At 39.4% G+C, this 22092-nt stretch overlaps 1 protein-coding gene across 6 annotated transcripts in view; it reads left to right on the top strand.

The window, feature by feature from the left end:
* The window catches only part of BLNK (B cell linker), an 88354-nt gene that overhangs the window by 44440 nt on the left and 21822 nt on the right, over positions 1–22092 (top strand). For 3 of the 6 annotated variants that reach the window (XM_054515588.1, XM_036385763.2, XM_036385767.2), the window contains exons 4-6: positions 14230–14295; positions 19363–19419; positions 21485–21534. In XM_054515588.1, the coding sequence (XP_054371563.1) occupies positions 14230–14295; positions 19363–19419; positions 21485–21534 (173 nt within the window). Of the gene's footprint in view, positions 1–1357; positions 1699–14229; positions 14296–19362; positions 19420–21484; positions 21535–22092 lie in introns of those variants that run through there. The other 3 variants (XM_036385768.2, XM_036385766.1, XM_036385765.1) reach the window with 3 other exon arrangements.

Here is a 22092-nt window from a genome sequence, read left to right as displayed (position 1 = left end):
TACTTCTTCACACTGTCAGTGTGAATTTTAACTAATTCAAAATTAATTTAATTTTGAAAATAAGTTTTAGGGAGCAAAATTGCAAAGTTGACCGGACCACAACCAGATACAACGCAACGTGGAATTCCAGTTTTGTGTATTACGTGACATTCAACATTATATTATTTCTTAAAGCCAAACCTTTTAAGATACCCCAAAAAAAAGCAAGCAATTTGTACCCTATCAGCCCAGCCTAGAAAATACTGTATTCAAACATCAAGCAATTCCTATGCTGAAAGCTCAGAGACCAAAAACACCAGCCTGCCAAGATCACAACGATACTGCTATCAAAGACAAAAATCTCCTGGCAGGCGATTTCCCCAGAGTCACCTGCACTAACCAGGAAACTCTGTTTTACTCCTTCAGTTTCACAAGAAAAAAACTTTAGTCAGTACTGTCTGGGGAGAAGAATTCCACGGGAAAACCTAGCCAAGTGGCAATCAGAATCCCACCAAGAAATTCCTTTGTGTGTCCCCAAAGCATATTGTACATATCAAAATATATTAACATGATGTAGATGCACACATAAAAAAAAAAATTACAAGGTTTCTTCCCTAGAACAGCCTTAGGTTATAAACTAAGCTGCAGAGAGGCCAAAGATACAGAAGAGGAGCAGTAAGAGCCATCCTCCAAAGGTGCAGAATTCAAATGAATCAGCCAATAATACTAATACTAATACTACTACTACTACTACTACTACTACTAATAATAATAATAATAATAATGGCTGGATGTGAGCAACTGCCTATGCTGCCCCTCAGAAGCAATTGGCTGCCTCCAAAGTTCAGCTTTATAGAGGAAAATATGGTTGAGCTTAAGACTGAGCAAAAAGTCCCAAGCTCAGAGATACCAGAGCCATAAAACACAGTCAGCTGCCCGTACCTTGGGTGGGAACAGCCTTGCTGTGTCTCTGAAAGGATCAGGGTTTTAAATTAGTTTTAAAATAGGGTAAGAAACCTTTTTTTTTTCCATTACAGTTAGATTCAAAAGCATGGGGGAAAAGATGGTCGTTTTCTCTTGCTTTTACTGGGCAACCTCGGGAAAGGAAAAGTTCCCTCGCAGCATGTTCCCACCTGGCACAAATTCACCAGGAGCGGGGAGGAGGAGGAGGGGAACGAGGCCTCGCATCTCTCCCCGCAGCCGGTGAAGTCCCCTGTGGGCTGGACAGGTGACAGCGAGCGGCTCACCGGCCCCGGCACGGCCCGCTGGGCTCGCCCCATCCAGGCCCCTCCTCAGCTCCCCCGAGCCAGCGCGGCCGGGCCGCTCCTCAGCTCCTCTCAACCAGCGCGGCCGGGCCGCTCCTCGGCCGCCCCGAGCCAACGAGGCCCGGCGGCTCCGGCGGCAGGGGCGGATCAGCGGGGCCCCGCGCCCCCGTTCCCGAAGGCTCCTCCTCGGCTCCCGCCTCCGCAGCCACCTGTACGCGCCCCGGGCGGGGCGGGGCCGGCCAAGCCCCGGCTCCCTCCTCTGCCGGTGCCTGCGGGTGGGACGGGACGGGGAGAGGCTCCGGCAGCGCGGCGGGACCCGGCGGAGGGAGAGCCCGGCCCGGGGAAGAGGCGGCGCCGGCAGGTGCCGGGCCGAGGGCAGCGCGTCCCGGGGGGCAGCGCTCACGGGCATGGACAAGCTCAACAGGCTGACGGTGCCGGCCGGAGAGAAGTTCAGGTAGGGCTGGTCCGCGCCCGGCTCCTGCGGGAAGGCAGCGGTGGGAAGGCAGCGGTGGGACGAGGCGCTTCCCGCAGCGCAGCGCGGGGGGATCGGGAGTTGCCGAGGCACGAGGAAGTTGGCAGGGGTTTTAGAGTAAAAGAGAGTTTTACCCGTTTTGACCCGCTGGCCAGGGCGCCGCAAGGAAGTGCGGGAGGTAAACACGGGTTTGGAGTGGATAACGCAGATTTCGAAGCAAAATATGTGTCGGTTTCACCTGCGGCGCAAAAAGGAATATTTTCAAAGTGTCTATTTTCAAAGCTGTAAGGAAATACTGTGTAATTCATTATGATGTATGAGTCTTATGCAAATTAGAAAAGCTTAATTAATTGCTTAATGCTTTAATGTCTCATGAAGATGGCTTTTGCAGTTAAGTTTTGTAATGTTTCCTAATCTTCGAAAGAACTGGTGGAATAGAGGGAACTGGAGAACGGGAAATGTTCCTAAGTGAAGGAGAACAATGTTAAATACAGGGTTTGAGAGGAAAAAAAGCAGAAGCTGGCCATTACTGAAGTATTTTTAGTGTGTCTCGCTTCGTGTGCTGCTACAGTTGGCACCTCGAGTCTCATCGTGACTTTCTGTATTTCTGAATGCTTAAAAGAAGTTCTGTTTCAGGTTAAGGTAACATGGAATTCTTTTCCTCCTCTGAAAAAATATGAATGAAATACTGAAAAATATTTTGTCCTAAAATAAGTCATACTTCAAGACTCAATACTAACTTATAAACCCTTCTCAAGTCTCTCTCCCCAGAAACCTTCATGCAAACTGGAATAATCTTTTGTAAAGCTAATTTTGATGGAATGCAGTTTATCGATACCGAGATTCCCCATACTTGGCAATGTTGTTGTTTGGGGCTGTACTTGCAGAGCTGCAGTGACACTGATGCTCCTCAGGCAGGCACAGCTAATGAAAGCCAAGCAGGCTGCATCCTAAGCCCAGCCAAGGACTCTGTGGAAGGCTCAATGAACAGGGGGAAGAACGCAGGGAATTTCCTCATTGCCTGCAATTTACCACCTTAAGTAGCCTGAACTGGTTTCAATGGTGTCAGCTCGGTGTTGGTCTAAACTAGCTAAATAACAAGTTGAGAAACAAGATGGAAAGCTTGATTCTGTCCATTAGTGGTACATAAAAACATTAAGAACATACCCTCGGCTGTCATAAAATTGTAGCTGGGATTCTCCTGCACTTTTGCAAACAATTAAAGCAGGATTACTTTCAAGTATCTAAAGTGGGTCTATGTGTGAGAGTTATAATGGCCCACAACTTTTTGGTGAACTGATTCAAAAGCCCTAAACCTGAAAGGCAGCACCACCCCTCTGCTGCACCTTCACATAGACTACACTCTCCATCTCATCTGAGGTTTTAATATTGTTGTAAAATAGGAAAGAGAAAGAAGTAGTCTGCTTTCCAGTATTAACCTGAAGTATTACAAGTTAGTTTTTCTCTTCTACTCATGGCCAATTCAACTGATTTGTGCAGGGAAGGAAGGAGCACCCATTTCTCAAGTGTGTGAGCGTTCTCACCACACACAGCAGACAGCATGCTTTGACTTGAGCATGTTGAAATACTCCTTAGAAACCTGGATATGTGGCTACAAAATCTTACTGGTGTCAGAATTTTAAAACCTGAAGGCAGAGCTTTCCATGAGTAGATATTCACAGGATAAATTTAAGAGAGATATGCAAATACAGGAAGAAATCAGCATAATGTGGCAGCAGCCTTCTTCATCTTTGAAACACCTGGGTACCCCCTCATGCTCTGTGACCTGTTAACAGTGCAGTTGACTTCCTAATTCCACACCTGTCTCTATGGAACACACATAGGTGGTTCAGAGTTTGTACTGAATGTTACATGATCTAAATGGTTATGTCAAAATTGTACTTTTCTTCATATGCTAAGATGCAATGCCAAGAAACATTCCTGCCAAACACAGTTTCAATTTATGTGATTATAGTTTGCATTTTTAAAGACAACTTTCTTAAAATTTCTGCTTTGTTGCAGCAAAAGTTAAAAAAGCACTACTGTTGAGTCTGAGAGAGGCTCTTTTTATTTTTTTAAGTGTAGACCTGAAAAGCTAGATATTATGTGGTTTTGCTAAGCTCAACTATTCTCCATGGGTGTAGTTGAGCCTACCAGACCTAGCTTTTTGTTGCATTAGCAAATCTTACATCAGATCTGAATTCGTAACATGTTCCATTTGTTAAGTTTATTGCTACAATAAGAACTTTAAATGTTCTTATATGTCTGTCTGCCTAACATGTTGTGGTATGTACATTGTTTGCAGTTAAGCCACTCAACTTCAGTAATAGTTGGACAGGAATGCTGGAACTTCATGGAATTCTGGTATTAATTTCTATATAGTTTCTCATAAGGTATGCACAGTATTATACAAATATTCCCTCAGAGTACATTGTGTGTTCTAACCACTTCCTTATAGTCAGGAAAATTAATTCAAAGGCTTGGTTATTTATTGTGAGATAAACTAAATTGTGGTTCTTAGAAGTAATTTGGTACTTTGAATGGTTTCCCAAAGAGTGGAGTGAATACACGAGCAATACCCATACTGCCATAGCAAGCTCTAGTGTGCCTGGATTTCAGTCTGAACTTCAGGAAAAAAAATTATGCTGCAAACATACAGAAATAGATGCACTCATGATCAGGGACAGTAGGCAGCATGGGTAATGGGAAGTTAGAAGCTCAAAAGAAAAGTCTGCACTAACCTTGCAAACTCTTTTATGGTTTAACTTCCCTATTAAATAATTTCTAGCTACTATATGTGACTGTGTCACAGCATCTTTTCAGACTTGCTACATTTTTTTAAGACCACAAACCTTATGATGACCCTCTGCCCACAGCTGGCTTTGCTGTGTAGCACAAAGTCCTTCTGAAGGCGTCATCACCACTGTGGTGATGGGCAAACCATGGCACAAACCAGTGTGCCACAGGCTTTCACTTGCCTAAGGTCATGCAGCTAGGAAGTTCCAGATTGAAAACAGCCTTTTCCAAGAGCAGTTTCATGTTAATTTCACATGACTTCATTAATTTGCAGCACTCCTTCTCTGCCCCCAGCAAAAACAAAGGTTTAAAATCCCTATCTCCAAGCATAATGTCCATTTAAAAGGAAGTGGAAATAAACTGGCAATTTACTTTTCTCAGGTTGAACAAGTGTGTCTGGGGGGTTTTTTGCAAGACTTTGTATTAGTCCCCGTTGTTAAACAGAAGGGTTTAAATCCTAATTCTATGAAAATCGAGAGGGATTTCCTTAAGGCCTGAATGTCTGTTGTCTGTCAAACCAGGATGTGTTTATAGTCTTCACTAATTTTCTACTGGTAGTTTGGCTGTAACTGCTAGACCTTTTTCTTTAACAGAGGATCTTCTGGCAATGTCTTCTTGAAAGTGTATAGTAGAAAAAAAATAATTCATTTGGGATTGAACTTTTATTTATTATCTCAAATTTCATCCTATGTATAGGATGCTTTACCATAGGGAGCATTTACTTTTGGAGAAAATGTTTGGGGAATATCCAAATATGAGTTTTGTACTGTTTTATTATAGTAGTTCTACAAATTTCTCTTAGTGGTAGCAAACAGTTTTAGAAATTTAATCTGTTTTTTCAAGGCAAATTTTAACTTAGTTTTTTACCTCAGTGAACTTGAACAGGACAAAAGAACAAAAATAAACTCAAGCAATAAATGAACTGGAAGTAACCTATAGAATGTTCTCCATGACAGAATTAGGCATCAAAGCCCACATCCAATTTTAACATCTCAACCTCTCATTAGTTACATAGAGTCCAGAGGAAAGGCTCTGCTAATGATAGAATCATTCCCTGGTTTGTGTTGAAAGGGACCATCCTGTTCCTATCCCTCTGCCATGGGCAGGGAAACCTTCCACTAGATCAGGTTGCTCAAAGCCCCATCCCACCTGGCCTTGAACACTGCCAGGGATGGGACAGCCACAAGTTCTCAAGCCAACCTGTTCCAGTGTCTTACCACCTTCACAGTAAAGAATTTCTTCCTAATATCCAAACTGCTCTGTTTGATGCCATTCCCCTTGTCCTATTACTGCTTACCCTTGTAATCAGCTGCTCTCCAGCTTTCTTATACACCCCTACAGTTACTAAAAGGCTGCAATAAGATCACCCCAGAGCTTTGCCTTTTCCACGCTGAACAATCCCAATTCTCTCAGCCTCACTTCTGCTCTTCCACCTCTGGAGATCTCCCCTTTCTAGCAAAAGTCTAATCTGCCCTAAGGAGATAACAGCTGGGAAGGTCTTCTGCTCTTCAGCACCCATTGCCACCCACAGCCACCTCCTGTCTCAGCTTCCAGTGTCTCCTGACAGCTTCCCACTCACAGTATCACTCTGTGGTGGCAGCAGCTTTTGTGGCACACCCGTGTTTTAGCCCAGCAAAGTGTAGGCTGAACATAAAAGGTCACATGAAATCCCACTTGAGTGATTTGCAGTCTTCAAAGCTGAGTTTCACAGGCACAGGGAAAGGAGGACACCAGCTGCATGTGCTGCGCTGATGAGCACAAGCAAAAGTTTTTTCTGTAAGATTGTTAGGTCCTGTTTGCCATACAAAGCACAATTTATGTCAGCTTAAATAGTTCATGAATTCTCTCTCATCTCTGGACTTTGGAATGAAATGAGATAGGAAGTGCAAACTTCCCCAAATACCACTGCAAAAATCTATTCTTTCACTCAGTGGGACTTCTCCAGTCAAATCCTCTTGCTTCTTCCTCTGACCTTGCTTCAGCACAACATAGCCTCCATCCCATCTATATTTGTCCTGCTTTATTTCCTTCTCTCTGCACAACCACTTCATTCTACCAATCCCTTTAAAGCTTCTTTTCTTCTTTCCAGCTATGTCATCCAATCTGGACTAATCCCCAGGCTAATAAAGCAACCAACCAAAACAACCAAACCTGAAACACACTAATTTTTATTTAAAACAAACAAAAAAAAAAAAAAACAACCCACCAAAAAAAAGCACCCACCCACAAACTGAAGGAGGGAAGATACCCAAACTAAACCACCACATAGGATTTATTTCTGCCTATAATGCTGTTTATAGAGAGTATGTTTGTGTGACTGTGATCTATGTGTGTTTTAAACAGAAATATGGCAATGTGGACAAAATGATGCAGTATAATATTGAAACTATCAAGAGATGCCCTGCTTTAGTCTCTGCAGGTAGACAGCAGTGTAAGGGTGTAATGTGTTCACAAGATCAGCTATGCTTATGTAGTACCTATAGCTGCATTCTTCTTGTGCTGGCAAAATTATTAAGTAATTGGCAAATAAATTATGTTCCAAATAAAATAAGGTCTTGAAGTGACACTAAAGGCCTGCTAAAATAACTGCTAAAATAACTGTCCAGAGTAGGAGCATTTGTCAACCATAGCAATGACAAGTGACACCATCCTTGGCCTGCAACTGTCAGTTACTCAGCAGAAGTGAAAAATTTAAATTTGATCTAATGACTTAGGGTGTTTTTTTTTGTTTTTTTTCAGTAAAATAATAAATTATTAAGAGCCAAGCAAATAACCCAATAAATTAATTTTCATGCCCATGGGGAAAAAACATTCTAGCAAACATGGCAAAACTCTTTTTTTACCATTAGTTTATAAATGTGCCCCACACAGCTGTGTAGAGTGCTAGATATTAAATCATAATTTGATATTGCAGGTACCCAGTGATATGTTGATTCCAGAACAAACAGTTTTGTGTTTTACAGAATCATACAAAATCTTTGTACTGCACAGGACATGAAAATGTGACAGATGCTTTGCTTTTGGAAGGCAAATATGACAATCATAAATCATTATGAAAACGCCCCACTGGAAAACTATATTAGTTTATATGCTCAGCAGACAAGAGGATTGAAAAATTGATGGAAAACAGTAGCTGAAAGGGACAGTACTTTCCCATTTGGCTGTAGGTATCATCTTAGATTTTTGGTAAACTGTAAGAGGATGCAATGTAGATATGTCTGGTTTGTGCCAGCTGTAATCAATTACTGAACAGTAACAGAAGCTTGAAAATTCTATTAGCATCTTTATCCTAATTGGTTAGTATATACATTTTGAACAAGTTTATTTTCCTGACATAAGCAAAGCCAGATGTGCAATGCTACAGGTTTATGACCTCAACATAAATTACTACATGGTAAATACTTTAAAAAGAATTGAAGTAAGGTATTTTATATGTAAATGTGAAATGTAAATTATAATGAGTACATAATGTACTCATATGTATTATGAGGCAGTAATATGAAAATGACTATATGTTTTTCAAGCTTAATTCAAGGGAACACCAGGTGAAGTGAGCTATTAATAGAAGAGGCTATACCATGTGTCTTAGTGTTTCCTTCCTGTCTTAAAATATGGATGCTGTAGGCATCTCTGCAAGATGCACAGAGGCAGTGAAGTGCTACTGAAGCTGTAGCTACATGGCCAGTTGAATTTGGCATAAGTCTGAGCTGCTGCCAAAAGAGCAGATCCCTTTCTTCCACCCTCCCGAGGCCCCTGCTCACCCTGCCTCTCTCTGCCCTCTCACTGGCACCAGGGCTCCAATGACCACGTGACAGAGCTGGGTCTGATCCTGCTGATATCTGAATTGGCAAAAGAAAAAAGAAGTTAATTTCCCAGCTGGAATTCCTATGATTCATCATAGTTGGGGAAGCACCTAGGGCAGAGAGGAGTGGAATTTCCCCTTTCAGTGGCAGCCCACGTGGGCTCCATTAAAGTGACCTAGGGACCAGCCAGGGAATTTCTCCAGAGTTTTAACAAAATTTGATTGGCTTCAGAACAAAACAAACAAAACTGATCCATGAGCAGCCTCCATTAGGTCTCTGTTAGTGCCACCCCACATCTATGATGGGTATAATGCTTCTGTAGCTTGAGCAAGAACACTTTCAGCCCAAGTACAGTAGTGTTTGTCAGTGGGAATATTCTGGGTCCATACCAGATCCTGTCTTTATTCATTTCCCTGCAATGTCTTTCTGCTGCTTCTTCTTGTTGAACTATAAAAACCACTTAAGTCTTGTAAATTTCTGCCCTTGTTCTCCTTCAGTGGCCAGGCTGTAGGGTACTAATCCTTCAGGGAGGTACAGCACTCACTTAGTTTTAACTGGAACTGCATTTTAGAGTAGCTGAATGGGTTGAATTTCTTCCTGCTGCTTGAAAACCTTCAAGAAAAGTGGAGTAAGTCTTGTGAATGTGGTTTCTCTGTGGGGGTTGTTTTTTTTGTTTTGTGTTTTAAAACATTAACTTACATCCAGAGAGCTGGTGCAAAAAAGATCAGCAAACCAAAAAATGGCTCAAGACAGAGCAGATCAGTTACAGAACAGAAAACATAGCTTATCTTTTTATGTCAAGGAGTGACATGTAATATTCACTTACATATTGTACTACCTTATTTTCTGTATTCCCTACAGTTTCACTGTTATTCAGTTGGGATAAAGGAAGAGCAATCTGCATAAGAGGGGAGAGGTGTCCAAACCTTGGAAGTTTTGTTTGCTTGCTTGCTTGTTTGTTTCCAGGCAAATTCAAATGCTTAGTATTGGAAACCTAGAATGGGTTCTTTCAATATGCAAACTCCCAATCACCTCAAAGTACTTACACTTTTTACTTTCATGTTAGGCATGATTTCTGTCAAGAATGTATTATTCCTTTGCATGCTACATTTTTCATTAACTCAGTGAATATTAGTACTTACCAGTACAAGGAGGACTGACAGCTTTTTTGTAAAGATTAGTAGAGGACAAATGAAGATGAAAAATGCAATCAATATTTAGCCTTTCTGTGCCTCTGTGTGTACCATGTAAACACACACCTGCTCTAACGATGGGGTTTGCCTTTAGGCAAAACAGTGGATGATTCAAAAGTGAGCAGAACAGGATGTTTCTGAGACTTTAAGAAATCAACACTCTTGTCTAAATGAATATAAACTATTGTCATTTCCCCTTGTGCATCTCTCAAACACGGGTGAGAACAATTCCTTGTTTCCTCTTCCTCTCAGATAGGTAGCTGTAATTGACTTCTCCCAATAAGCAAACCTCTTTGAACTTTTCTTGTCAGCTTTGAGATAGCTTTACAGATAAATATCAAAGGCTCAGTGCCTTGAATGGATGGTTTGGTGCCACAGGTTACCACCTCCAGTTCCAAACTTCCTCTTCTCCCACCAAGAAAGCCATTGCAGGGGGGGATAAAGTCCCCGAGTGGATGGGGGCTCCAAGGCCACCTTGGACCAGCAGCTACTGAAGTGGTAGCACTGACTGCACATCTGACTGCACCTCAAGGATTTAGCTGTCTCTCGTACACATTTTTATGCAGTTTACACATATCACAGCCTTAGAAAACACCAGCTGTGACCCAGGTGGCTGATTCAACCTGCCATTCCTTGCAGAGGCTCCCACTCTTGCTGTTCCAGTAGAATATATGGGTGTGCATCTGGAGATCTGAAGCACCTGAAGGAGGTTTAATGAGATGCTTGCTTTATTTGGTATTTCTTTTTGCTTTCTACTGAGGAATTAGAAGTGAAGTTGAAGGGGGTAGAGTTGTTTTATAACATTTAATTGCATTGTCTTTGAGGCACAAAAATGACAAGTAATATGAAAATACATCTGAAAAGACACCCAGTTCACCAAAATCCATGTTCTTCCACAAAGACCATGGCAGGAGCATTGCTTTCATGGAAGCCTGGCATAGGAAAGGTGGTCCTTTTCTGGTGTGTTAATTCAGTTTGAGAAGATATTTCAACAAAAGAGCTACATGCTTTTCAAAATCTCAAGTAGTAGTTTTACAAATCCCCTTGTAGGTAAGCAGGTTCTCTCCCCAAAAGGAAGCAGGAGTCCTCCCTTTGTCCAGAAACAATAACTTTCTTTCTTGATTTGGTTGCCTGCATAGCTATTTATAAAACTGAAGGATAATAGAAACACAAAACAAAGACCAGCTGGGATAATTGTGCTGTGAGAAGCCATAAAGGAGTGGTCTGAACATGCTATTCTTTCTTCAGTTTCAAATTCTAATGTGGGGTTTTTTTTAATTAACAGAAGTAGCTGTTATAATTTTTAAATTTCTGCTCTTTGAGTTTTGGTTTGTATCTTCTAATAACTTAGCTTTTATTCTCCAAATTTCGTTGCTTTCTGTTTTGTGGTTCTTTCCTTATAGCTGAGGCAAGTGGGTATTTTTGGAGATTTTTTGTGTTACGTCTAAATTTGCACTTAATAAATCTCATGCTAGGTTTCTAATGCCAAGTATTTAAATTTACCTGAAAAAGAACCCATTCCATATTACACAAATCTGTCTGAAAGCAAGACAGACTCCTCTTCCTCAAGTCTAGGGACTCTGTACCTCATCTCACATCTGAGTTGAAAACTTGTTGCACACTTTATTCTTCTTCATTTTTCTCTTTAAAACCTATTTGGAAAGCTCTTGTAGGATAGTGTGCATGCAAAAGAGCCAAAGGCTTTCAGATGATGTTTGAAGGTGGGGATGTGTCACAGGCCAGGTCCACCCATCATCCTCACTTCATCATCACATATTCCTCATGAGCTGAGCTGTGACCAGATCAAAGAGAGGGTGGGTTTGTTTCATTTTGTTTTATCTTGAGGCAGCTCTGACAGTCCTTGAGTGCAGCAAGCGCACAACAAATCCTTCTTTCAGGATGTATGGTATTTGTAATGGGAAAACTTTGCACCTTCCTTCAAGCACTTATCACAGCTACTGACCCCTTTGTCATTTGATCTGATAATTCTGAATTACTGGAGTTTTTAGCTACAAAAATAGCAACACAGGGCTAAAGAGTTTTGGTTTAGTTTTCTGTCCTTTTTTTATTATTATTCCTTCCAACATGTAAGAATTTCTAATGTACTTGTAAGAAACCTAAAACTTTTATTAGCACCTACAGCCAAGACTTCTGAACTTGCTGTCTGCAGAACTTTGAAAATCTATTATGTGCCATAAGATCCTGAACAAAGGGTCCCATCCAGTCTATGCAAGTTACAATTAAAATGGATCTCAAAATATCTATTGCTGAAATGTGTTTTCAAAGATTAGCAGTAACACAGACTGCACTTCTATCTGCAAACCTGATTTTGCATAAAAAGATCCCAAGCAGGTTTAATGAAGAGTTGGAGCTTGTAGTTAAAGAAGCAACTTTTAAGTTTTACCTCTTGATTATCTTTAATTATATGCAATGCCAAGTAAGACAAGCATTACTCATTATTTTTATTTACAGTACTAGCTGATGGAGGTCCTTGAGTGTTTCTAGTATCTGCTCATCCCAAGAGAGCACTAGAGAATAAACATTAGATGGTGACAAGGTCCTGACTCAGGTGTTGTGAAGGAGGAGGTTGTAGTTCTGTACCTGACACAAGGGCTGCCTGCCTGCCCTGGGCCATGGCAGCCCCCATTGCCTGGGTGCTCTCGGGGCTGCTGCTCTGGTGAGGTCCTCTCTCAACAAACCCCTTTTCTTGGAGTGCAATCTCAAGTATTTGAGAGCCATACAACAAGTATTTTAGTAGTCAGATATGTAGATTCAGTCAGAGCTTTAGGTGTATATATGCCCTTCTGTGTTTCACTTTCCTCATCACTCTGGAATGGCCTTTGGGCCTGGGATTGAGTGCGTGAAGATTTGGAGAACCCTCTTGCCATAGACTTTTCTATCTGCCTCTCTTCTTTTCTTCTGTCTCTCTAAGATCACAAATCAGACAGACAGCTCTTCCTCAAACTTTTCAGTTGTTTCCTTTTATATGACCTGGCACTTCAAGAAATTTCAGCCTCCAGCTGACTGGACAGACTGGTTTTTGCAGCTCATTCAACTCCATGGTGGAAGGGGATTCCACTTGAACAGGAGATCAGCTGTGCTTGATGGCTTCCTATACTTCCCACTTAGTGCACTGGTTATCTGTTTACTCTCACAGGCTTCAGACAAGTTAAATTCTCCAGAGGCAGCAAACAAGGATTTCAACAACTCCTACAAGAGCTATGTAACTTTAAAAGCTGAAAAAATTCACGCTAATGCATATTAGGTACTCTCTAATTTATCAAAGTTGTAACTAGAAATCTAAATGCCTCCATAAAAAGAGAAAAGAATAAGAGACACAGATTTTTAAGAAATTTGACTATGTAAAAATGGGAATGTTTTCATTTCAGTCCATCTGCTTGGAAGAAATATCATAATAGCAACAGTCCATGTAATTTCCTAATTTAAATGCACCTTTTTTAGTAGAAATATGTAATAAAATGATCTTTTAAACTATAGCCTTATTCAAGACTCATGGAATATCCATGATGCTCTAATCAATTCACCTAAATGTGATCAAATGAAAAGCAAATTAATTCAGGTACTTGTACTTATCAGTTTTGTGTTGGATCTTATTGGCATGCATGTGTGAAGATTTTTTAGCAAATAAATGACATAGAATAAAACCAGTAACATGGAAAAAGCCCACCTTTTTTAAAATAAAGTAATAATTTTTCTAATGTAAGGATATTGGTGTCACTGATGAGCAATAAGCGATATTCAGATAGAAATCTACAATTCGATTTTTGTTGGTGAGTTCTATCTCTAACAAACAACAAAGGAAATGTAACTGATGCTGACATCCATCCCTAATTGAAGTCTGGCAAGCCTTTTTGAAAGAAACACAAACACTTACAAGCATTCTCCCCAAACTAGAACTAAACCATTTAGATCTCCTCTCATTCTTTTCATTCCTCATTACTTTTCATTTATAGACACTGCCAGGTGCCAGCTGGGGCACAGCACAGAAACAGCAACTGCAGATGATGGCTATTTCTGATGTTTCAAGCAGAACCAGAAGCTGAATCTGTTAAGAAAAAAAAAACCAACAAATAGAACAGAAAAGCAGAAGTTCTGAGCTTTTCACCTCAGATTTAATGTATCTGGTTAGTTTAGATAATAATTCAAGCTACTCTTATAGATGTAGTACATTGTTGGAAATTTTGGAGCATTTTGCTGTACACCTATTTCTCACATCTATAAGTAATTAATTTCTTTAAATTAGTAGGTAACATTATATCATTTTGCTATAAATTATCAGTTTGAGTTTTCAGCAGGAGTTAAAGATGTGCTTGTGAATTATTTGTCCATTATTCTCATTATATTTAAGTGTCCCATGTATGGCCAGAAATTAGAGGGCATCACCATTAGAGCCTTGCAGAGTTTTGAAGTCATTTCTAGATAAAATGTCAACATTTAAATATTCAAAACTAATACTTTAGGCAAGGATTTTTTTCCTGATGCACTTACTCTTAAATTGATTGTTTATACCGTATTTAATTGTATTCAGAAAGATAACACAAATAATGCTAAAGAGTTCTATAAAAGGAAGGAAAACTTCATGCACAAATGATTTAACAATTAAACTACTTATTGAAGATATATTGAGCATATTTTTCTTAATTTATATTAATGTTCAACCACTTAGTAAATTAATGCTGGCTTTGTTTAATATCTTACAGGAAGCTTCAAAAGATGGTGCATGACATCAAGAAAAATGAAAGTGGGATAATAAACAAGTTCAAAAAGTAAGTTTGCAATGCCAATCCCTAGTTTTATCAATGTGGGGAAGTTTGGATTATGAGCAGAGTGGTGTGTGGTACTTTAGTCACGGGACCATTGTCATTCCAGAGGGATGCACTTCTGTACATGGAAAGAGCTTTGGTTCAGACTGCAACCTGCAGAATGGTCATCAGTATTAAGACTATCATAAAGGAGTTGCAGAACTGGAGTCCAATGATAGGTTCTGTTTGTAGCCTTGAAAAAAGCCAGTATTTGAGTAAAGAGCCTTTTTAATGTTTGCTGGGAATGGTCATTGCTTGTTGTTTGCATGTCTGCCTTTCTCCTTAGGCAACTGTTCAGGCTTCCCGCTGCAATTAAGTTGAATTTGAGCTCCACCTTGAACCAACTGGTCAGACATCATACTTAAAATTCCCATAAAAATGCAAAGTCCTCCTGTGTTTCAGTCTCATAAAACAAAACCCAGCATTACCTAGCACCCTTATTCTAGTAAGACATACTGAACAGCATGCAGATTGTGTCACGTGCATGAAAGTATTATAAAATATTCATATGTATTTATACATAGAAAGAAATCCCAGTAATTTTGCATCCTTGTCAAATGAATACACTATTCACTGTTTCCAGACAAACATCTATTTAAAGCAATTAGCTATTTAGCACACTTTTCTTAATGCAACAGCTCATTTGCATTGAAATTCCATTTGGATGTGATTTTCTCATTCAGATGTGTTTCTTTACTTGGGTCATTGGCAACAAAAGTATTAAGTACTTTTAGAAGTTAATTACAACACCTATCTGCAGTGTTTCCAGGACAACCATGTTAAATTCTAGAAATACAGCTCCTGTACATAAAAGGCACGTGGAAGCATTGTTTTAAATTGTTTTTAAAGAGGGACCGTGATGGCTGAGTTCAGGGGAAGCAGCTGATTCTGGGTGTAGCTGCAGTGTTCAGTCAGCTGCTGGCAGCAGCAGCAGGGCCCTGCCAGGTGTGGCTGTGCAGGAGCTCTGGAGAGCCAGGCTGGCTCAGCCCGGGCTGGGCTGGTGTTTGTGGGCAGCTGCTGGAGCTGCCAGAGGAGGGGGACGCACTCCCAGGAGCAGCAGGACTGCCCAGCTCTCCTGTTCCCCAGGCAGGAGGGGCAATCTTGGCCTCCTTTGTGCTCTCATTGCCACAGCTGTGTTTTCTGCCCGCAGACATTGAGCAGGCTCTGATGGTCAAACACCTGATCTATCAGATAGATTTTGGAGATAATTTTTTTCCTGTACTCATCCTCTTTCACGCTAAGATTGCTGCAATTCACAGTTAATCACAGTCACTTGCTATACTTATTTCCATGGAAGCACAGAAGAGAGTTTCCCATAAAATGGCCCTCTTTCAATTACTTGGGGTTTTAAGTAAATTTGTGTTTTTGTTTTTAGCACGGTGACCATTGTGTTCACCACCCATCTACAAAAATCTCTTTTTCACCTGGGACCTGCTCACAGGGAAGAGCTGCTAGGCTGTCCAAGGCTTTTTGTGGAGTTTTGGAGGGGAGAGGGTTAGAGTTTCCTTATAGTTGTTGCTTTTTAATAAAGGGTGGCTTCCTACTTCACAATAGTTGTTTAACTCTAATTAATAATATTCCAGTGGACTCAGTTCAAAAGCCTCAGAGAGGAAAGATGACAGAAACAACAGAAGCATCTAAGGTTTATCATGTGAGGCTACAAAGTAGCCTATAGTAGCCTGAATGTGAATTCTGTTGTTAATCAGTTTCTCTGAAGCTGGGAAGGTCATCATTAAGTGTCAAAGATTGCCCCTATAGCACTCTAATTCTTTGATTCACTCAAGATAAATATATATATAAAAGAGCAGACTCATAAAAACTCAAAGTATGACTGCAGCACAAAGCTCACGTCACCTCTCTCAGTTATAAGAACACAAGGTATAAAAGCATAATAATCTTTCTGATGTTACTGTGATTCATCTGAGTCATAATAATCATTTTTGCAGCTATGAAGATCAGAAATTTAATTTTTAAAAATTGAAGAATTTCTGATATTTGCACATGACTTCAGAGTTCAAGTCTTGAACCCAGCACATAATGAGACTTTAAATAAAAGCATGACAGCACCGATAAGGATATGTACAAGAGGTGCTAAGCTTTACAGGATTAGAGCTGGCTTTGTTTCTTACTGTGCAATCTTTGGGGGCTTTTTGTAAAAACAAACAAAACATGGTTATCCAGATGATCACTACTTCCAATTCAGTTAAAGGATTATTTTATTAAATGTCAAGGTTCTAAACAAGAGACTAAAGCAGGAAAAAATTTATTTAATATGGATTTTGTGTAGCACAGATTCATCCATATGTTGGGAAAGAAAATCAAAATGAAACCTATTATAAGTAGAAATAATTTTAGAGAATTCAAATAGTGTACTTGCATATCTGAAGCCTAAAGTTGTCACCCAGATATATGCTGTAAGCCTCTGCTACACAAATTGAAAGAATTAGCAAATATTTGTGAAATGCATTAGACTTAGTAGCAGTATTTGTTAAAACACTTCTAAAATCTGGACTGGCTCCTGATTATGCAGAAATGTAAAAGGTCTTGCATCAAAATCTTTGCTATCCAGTCTAGTTCATCTGTGGGGTGCAGGTGGGGAGGAATTCATCTACTATCCATGTGTGTCTTAAAGGTGTGGGGAAAGCAGGCTGAGCAGTCCTGGTAGCAGGAAAGAAATAGAAAGCTTGTTTTTTCATTGCTTAAAAGTTCCTGTTTGTTCCCCATTCCAACTCAGCGTTTTCTGGCAGTGGAAATATTGGCCACTGCAGGGTAGCTGTCACCTGCTTGCCCTTTATCACATGCAAAGCTGTTTACAGCCCTGAGTCCCAGCTGCTGTGCAGATCACAGTGTCAAGGAGGATCATGTACTCAGGTGTAGAAGCAATGAGTGTAGCCAGCATTGGATAAACAATGAGAGCTGGGGGCATTTTTTTCATACTCACATCCTTGGTAATACAGAACAGGGAAGCAGAGAAATCATAGGTTTCAGGATGTAGGATGGTGGCCTGTGCTTGAAACATGCTGTAAAGACAGAGCACTCATCTGTGCATCATAAGCTTTAAGCCTCAAGGCTTTGTTCAGTGGAATCCTGGCTCCACTGAAGTTGGGTGTTAAAAGTCACACTGCATGCACAGCAAAGTCAGGACTTCACCTAAAATTTTGTATGTGCTGACCTACTGTGTTGAATAAGAAACAAGAAGTTCATTTTATTCTCCTTGTTGTAATATCCCATCCTTCACAAAGCCATCAGAAATCATGCGCTTGTACTCTTGTTTCTGACTGCACACTCTCCAAATGTGTCCATTTCTCAAACATTTGCCATGTGACCTGGAAAATGGAACAACGATGCTTTACCCAGCTTTTTAGTTGGGTAAGTCTTTGCTTCAGATTTGTGTGGTCCATTTTTCTATCCCACTTATATTTTAGGCAGAAAAATAATTGTGTCACTAAATGTCTATTCAACCTGCATAGCTACAACCAAAAGACATTCATGATCAAACCCTTGGCAGAGGGAAAAGTGGTATTTTATGAACCAAACAGTGAGAGAAAGTACCAAAATCAAGCTCTACCACACTTAGAAAAAGAAAACAGGAAAAAGTATAGTACCTAATTTTAACTGTTATGCTGAAGAAACATGAAAATTACTGTGTAACTGAATAGAATGTTTTGAGTGTCAGGATTTTTATTACTATAACTGCCACAGCATATTGTAAGAACATGTGTGAAAGAGTCGTAATAACAATTTCAAAAAAAATCCCTTTCAGTTTAATTTTGTCTTGTACCATTTCTGCACAATTCCAAATGCAAACTCTTCCACTAGGAATACACAGTTCAGGAAAAGTTTATCTGTTCTCATCACACCTTTTGGACGTCTGAAAATGTTTCTGGCAAAGTTCAATTAATTTATTGTGTAATCACAAGTGTGATGTTCTAGTGCATGTAAAGCTAATACATACTATAAATACTCAGGTCAGAAAAGATGCCAATATAATTTTCGTAAAAACTATTATGTTAAAATGGTTCCTAACAAGGGAGTGGACTTTGTACAGACTTAACAATACAAAAAAGCAAAGGACTTTTGAAAACAAGGAATTTTCAGACACATCTTTAATGCTGGGGGACTGAGCACAAACATTAGTAGAGAAATGCACCATGGGAAAATTTAAGTGTTACATGTAAAAGTCTACTAATATGTATGTTTGATTGTTTTTCTGGGTGTAGCCTGTAAAAACAAGTGTTGCTAGAGCAAAACACCCAGATCTCTGCTGTAGTTTATTTTAAAATACTTCACTTAACACAGGAAAACAAAAATGTGCTACAAATTCTAAGTAATTAATATTTGCAGCTCCTACAGGACCATATATGTCAAAAAAGTAAAGTACACGCCTAAATGTTTTGTTGGATCAAGCTCAGCATATTATAGGGGGAAATCTTGGAATCAAATAAATTGTTTTAAAATGGAATAATTTATTCTCTTAAAAGCTGTTCTGAATTTCTGTACCCTGCATTATATTCTTACGTAAGAAGCATCTATAACATATGAAGTGTCTAAAGCGCTACCTGGTTATTTGTTGAAGCTCCAATATATGTGCTAGGATTAAATACATTTAAATATACAAGGTCAGTTGGATGGCATTTGATCCTTGCAGTCCCTTCTCATTAACTTCAGGGAACAGGACAGAGCCAATTGCCATTCTGCAAGGATCTGTGTGGACAGTGAGGTCAGAGTCTGCAGGAGCTGAGTTACCACGCCTTGGCGTAGGGTTGTGTCTTTTGAGCTTGTGTTGTGGTTTGCATGTTGGGTAGAGCTCTGGCTCCTGTAAAGTGAAGCTCCAGCTGACTTCAGAAGAGCCTGGATTCCAGTTCTGGCACTCAGAAAATCATACCAGTACCATGAAAACTTCTTTTTAAGTGGATTTGAATTGTAGAATAAATAACGTATTTGAAAAGATTCTAGCAAATATACATTTGGCCGTGAACTGTTTCAGCTCTGTGACAGAAACATTATTTCTTTTCTTCTATTGATATTCAGGTTCCAAAATGAACAAGTGGCCTTAATTTGCAAAACTGGGAAAGATACTTGGGATCGGTATGCTCTCCATAGCTGCACATGGCATGATAGGCTGCTTAGACACAGACCTCTGTTCTTCCCTTGTGTGCTTTCGTTATAACGTATTTACACTTTCTGCCAGGGCCACTGCCAGGATTTACAGGGCCTGGTACCAAGTGTGGAAGATTTCTCTTTAGCAGCTTAGAAATGTGTGATATTGCTTAAGCCATGTACTTTATACCATGACCCAGACAGCCTCTTACTGTTGCCTCAGTTCCACTATTTTCCAAGTCTCCACCATTTCTGAACAACTCCTGGCAGACATGTTGCAAAATACATCAAGAGATCTTGGTCTCCCCTTCCTAAGATGTGAGATGAGCCCTGGCAGTGGCCCTGGGATTTTCTTTCTAACATGGCTGTGCTAACCTGGACAGAAGACCAGAGCAAAACTGTTGAGAATGCTTTTTAGTTTACTGTTTGTACACTGAGTTACATTATATTTCAGGAAGTTAAAACCTCTGAGGAGACAGTTGTCCATCATTAGTGTTGTTAGCCATGAACAAAGCAGGCTAACATTGCAAAAATAATCTTCCTGGTTTGGTTTTTGTTTGGTTTGGGGGATTGGTCTTTTTTGAGTTTTAGCAATACCCGCACCATTTATTAATTGAATGATTCATGTATGGGGTGTTTTTGGTGACTGTCTGAGCAACAGAATTCCATTAATTCAACCCAGAAGTAGCCAAAGCATTTCTCAAAACAGACAGGAAAATTTGTAAGTTCATGTGGTAGTGCCAGCCTGCCACCACCCTGAGTAAAATGGTACCTGAACAATGATACCTAGGCAGCAAGCCTAAAAAGGACCTAAATATTGAGTGTCAAATTCTTGTGGTAAAGCAACATTTGTAAACACTATTGCTCAGAGATCCCAAAAAAACATTTTAAATTCTTTGGGGATGTGTTTTTTAAAATTATTTGCTTATTTTTGAAATGAATTTGTTAGGACCTGACTGAAGAATGAGTGACATCATCAATTTAGTAGACAAAGCTTCAGGTCCACGGTGAAATCTCGTCAGTGCTACAAGGAAGCTGTCAGACAATGTTCAAAAGTCACTTTAAAGAATAATTTTAATGTAATTAATTATCTTAATGTTTTATCTGGCTACTAAAAACAAAGGGTTGTTGTTTTTTCCTTCTGCAGAGGCATCAGTCTGGCCTGTGATGCCACACATGCATTGTTCATCTTGACTTTAAACCCAAATTCTTCTCCTTCATTACAGGGTAGTGAAATAATTCAACTGACTGTAATTCAATAGTAATACTCTTTGGACAGCTGCAAGTTAGTAAGGAGGAGTATACATGAATACACACACACACATATGTACATATATATATATATATATGTGTGTGTGTGTGTGTATGTGTTTACACATATGTGTACCTCTCCTTCCTAGATATATATATATATATGTGCACATACTTATGAACCTACCTGTATAGCCAAAAAGATCCTTTCAATATTTCTACAAATCAATCATCTTTTGATTCACTTGGTATGTGATGCCATTGTAACAGTTTTTACCAAAAAAGGGATATAACATCATAAAATAATAAAAAGTACAATCTTTCACTGAGAGACCTGGTATACATTTAAATATTATCCATCAAATAAAGTGCATGCAAAATTATTTAGTTCTAAAAATACAAATGGAGAATTCCACATCACTTTCTTACACCATAGTCTTAATAAAGCCTCTGTGAACCTGAACAGATTTTAATCTTCTGATAGATCATAATTTATTTCTGCCCCCATCTTATCTCTTTCTGGAAATGAAGAAGACGTGGGGTGAGCAAAGAAGCTGTCCTTTCAACATGTGTTCTTAGTGAAAAAAATATATTAAATTCTTAGTTTCTATTTTATTATTTTATCAGTTTCTAGCTTTTGAAAGCATTCTTCTGCAGCTATTTGCTAAGCATCTGTGATGGTAATCTGTATTTCTTTAGCTGCGGGTATCTTTAGTTATCAGCTTTTTAATGTGTCTGGCTAATACTCCTTTCTAATGAATGTTAATGATGAGATCATAAATGTAATAATTATAATTTACAGCCTTAAAAAAAAGCCACCACCAAGTCTGCCACAAAGGGATTATGCTTCAGGTAAGGCTGTATTAATGTAAATTTAAACTGCATGTCTGTGTTAATTTGCTATCTATATGCCTAACAGTATTTCAGCCATATAGTGCCTCATAATTTGTTTTTAATGAGAGAACAACATACCATTATCAACAACTCTGAAGGTAGTTCACACCTCTGAAATGAAAGGCAAGAAAGAAGTTATTAATTATGCCAGCATAAAGAGTAGCAAGTAACCACTCTTTCAAAATCAGTCTTAATCAGAGTTCTGTATCTAGGCTGCTGTAAAAATGGAGGAGAATTTGCATGCAGCCCCTCCTTACAGAAACTGTGAAAGAACAGAAGAAGTTGAACAAATGCATCATTACAGATTTAAAATCTTCATGCTATTAATGTAATGATGACATCATGAATTATCTTAAAGGTAGAATCATCATGAACTATCTTAAAGGTAGACCTTTACTTGCTTATCATACAGCACTGCCCACAAACTAGTTCATGGCTGTTTTTACAAGTTAACAGCCATCTTGTTAAGATAAGAATAGAAGAAAGCAGGACAGAGTTTGGAACTTATCAGGTAAC

Source organism: Molothrus ater, chromosome 8 (genome assembly GCF_012460135.2).
Source record: "Molothrus ater isolate BHLD 08-10-18 breed brown headed cowbird chromosome 8, BPBGC_Mater_1.1, whole genome shotgun sequence".
In the NCBI taxonomy this organism is placed as follows: Eukaryota; Metazoa; Chordata; class Aves; order Passeriformes; family Icteridae; genus Molothrus; species Molothrus ater.
Note: the sequence above shows the minus strand (reverse complement) of the source record. Positions and strands in the feature narration are given on the sequence as shown.